The following is a 1,336-nucleotide window of genomic DNA, read 5'->3' as shown; positions in this document are numbered from 1 at the left end:
CTGTAAGCGTTGATTAAAAAGCTTTTCGAAACAGTCTTTGTACTCTTTTTTCTTAATCGCCTCTAAAGCCACGGTCAAAGCCTGTTCCATGTCGGGAATATTATTGTATCGCTTTCCTTTTATCGCCGATTTGAGTTGTGGGAACAACCAAAAGTCATATGGAGCCAAATCAGGCGAATGCGGGGGATGTTCGAGCGTTGTGATGTGATTTGTGGCCAAGAAATCGCATACAATCTTAGATTTGTGTTCCGGTGCATAATCGTGTAAAAGAAACCAAGACCCTTGCTCTTGGTATTCAGGAATTTCAGAAATCTTGCGCCACAAGCGATTCAGAACTTTTAAATAATAAGCAGCGTCTGCCGTTTGATCTTCCGGCATAAATTCCTTGTGGACGATTCCTTTTGAGTCAAAGAAGCGGTGAGCAATGCCTTGATTGGGCCCTTCTGCATGCGCACATTTTTTGATTTTGTCCCTTTTCGGTTCTGCTGCTCTGGGAGTGGCTCATATTGGTAAAACCATGTTTTGCCACAAATTACGATATTTTTCATAAAATTTGGATCAGTATTAGCTGCTTTTAGCATGTCTTTGCAGTGCTTTTCTCTGGCGTCTTTTTGATCGTCTCTCAGCGTGCGCGGTACAAAGCGGTTATCAATCTTACATTTGCGCAAATCTTTATCCAGAATATTGCATACAGTTTGTTTAGTTATGTCGGTAAGCTTCGCGATGAGTATTACAGATTGCATATAGCGGTCCGATCGAAAAATTTCAAGCACCATTTTCTCTTTTTCGGAACGACTAATTGATTTTCGTGGTACTGAATGACCGTCTGAGATATCCTCTCTACCTTTATTAAGAAATTGATTATAATATTTATAAATATTTGTACGCTGAAAACAATCCTGACTATACACCTTGTTTAACATTTTGTTCGTTTCGACCACTGGTATTTTCAGTTTGGCACAAAATTTAATATTGGCTCTTTGTTGCGTTTTATTATCCATAGTATTTGCTCAACGAATGTCAATGAGATTCTGTTAATTTATCAAGAGACGGCGCTGTAGAGAAAAATTTAAAAAAATTAGTCACACTATACAGACTGGACAGACTGCATGTGTATATGATTTTTATTATATGTTTATACAAACCTTTTTCACGTAGGCAAAATAAGCGGTATTGCTTATAGTTCACGCGGTTGCAATATACACAGTATATACATATATATATTTCTTCTTTTTTTATATGTATAAAATCGAAATATTTAAGACCATTGGTAATTTTTCCTCATATTCTAAAAATTGTGTCCAAGGTGATAATAGTACTGAAAATAAAATAGCAA

General features: G+C 36.6%; 1 protein-coding gene across 1 annotated transcript; it reads right to left on the bottom strand.

Annotated features, from left to right (window-relative positions):
* Window positions 1-19: 19 nt before the first annotated feature.
* LOC112461720 lies at window positions 20-1,310 on the bottom strand. The gene is made up of 2 exons (XM_025027063.1): window positions 1,146-1,310; window positions 20-1,055 (listed from the first exon to the last, which is right to left on the bottom strand). Exon 2 carries the CDS (start codon window positions 999-1,001, stop codon window positions 339-341), a length of 663 nt encoding a protein of 220 aa, XP_024882831.1. The 5' UTR covers window positions 1,002-1,055; window positions 1,146-1,310; the 3' UTR covers window positions 20-338.
* Window positions 1,311-1,336: the final 26 nt, after the last annotated feature.

The sequence above is a fragment of the Temnothorax curvispinosus genome, unplaced genomic scaffold (genome assembly GCF_003070985.1).
Source record: "Temnothorax curvispinosus isolate PA1 unplaced genomic scaffold, ASM307098v1 QBEX01011686.1, whole genome shotgun sequence".
Taxonomy (NCBI): Eukaryota; Metazoa; Arthropoda; class Insecta; order Hymenoptera; family Formicidae; genus Temnothorax; species Temnothorax curvispinosus.
Note: the sequence above shows the minus strand (reverse complement) of the source record. Positions and strands in the feature narration are given on the sequence as shown.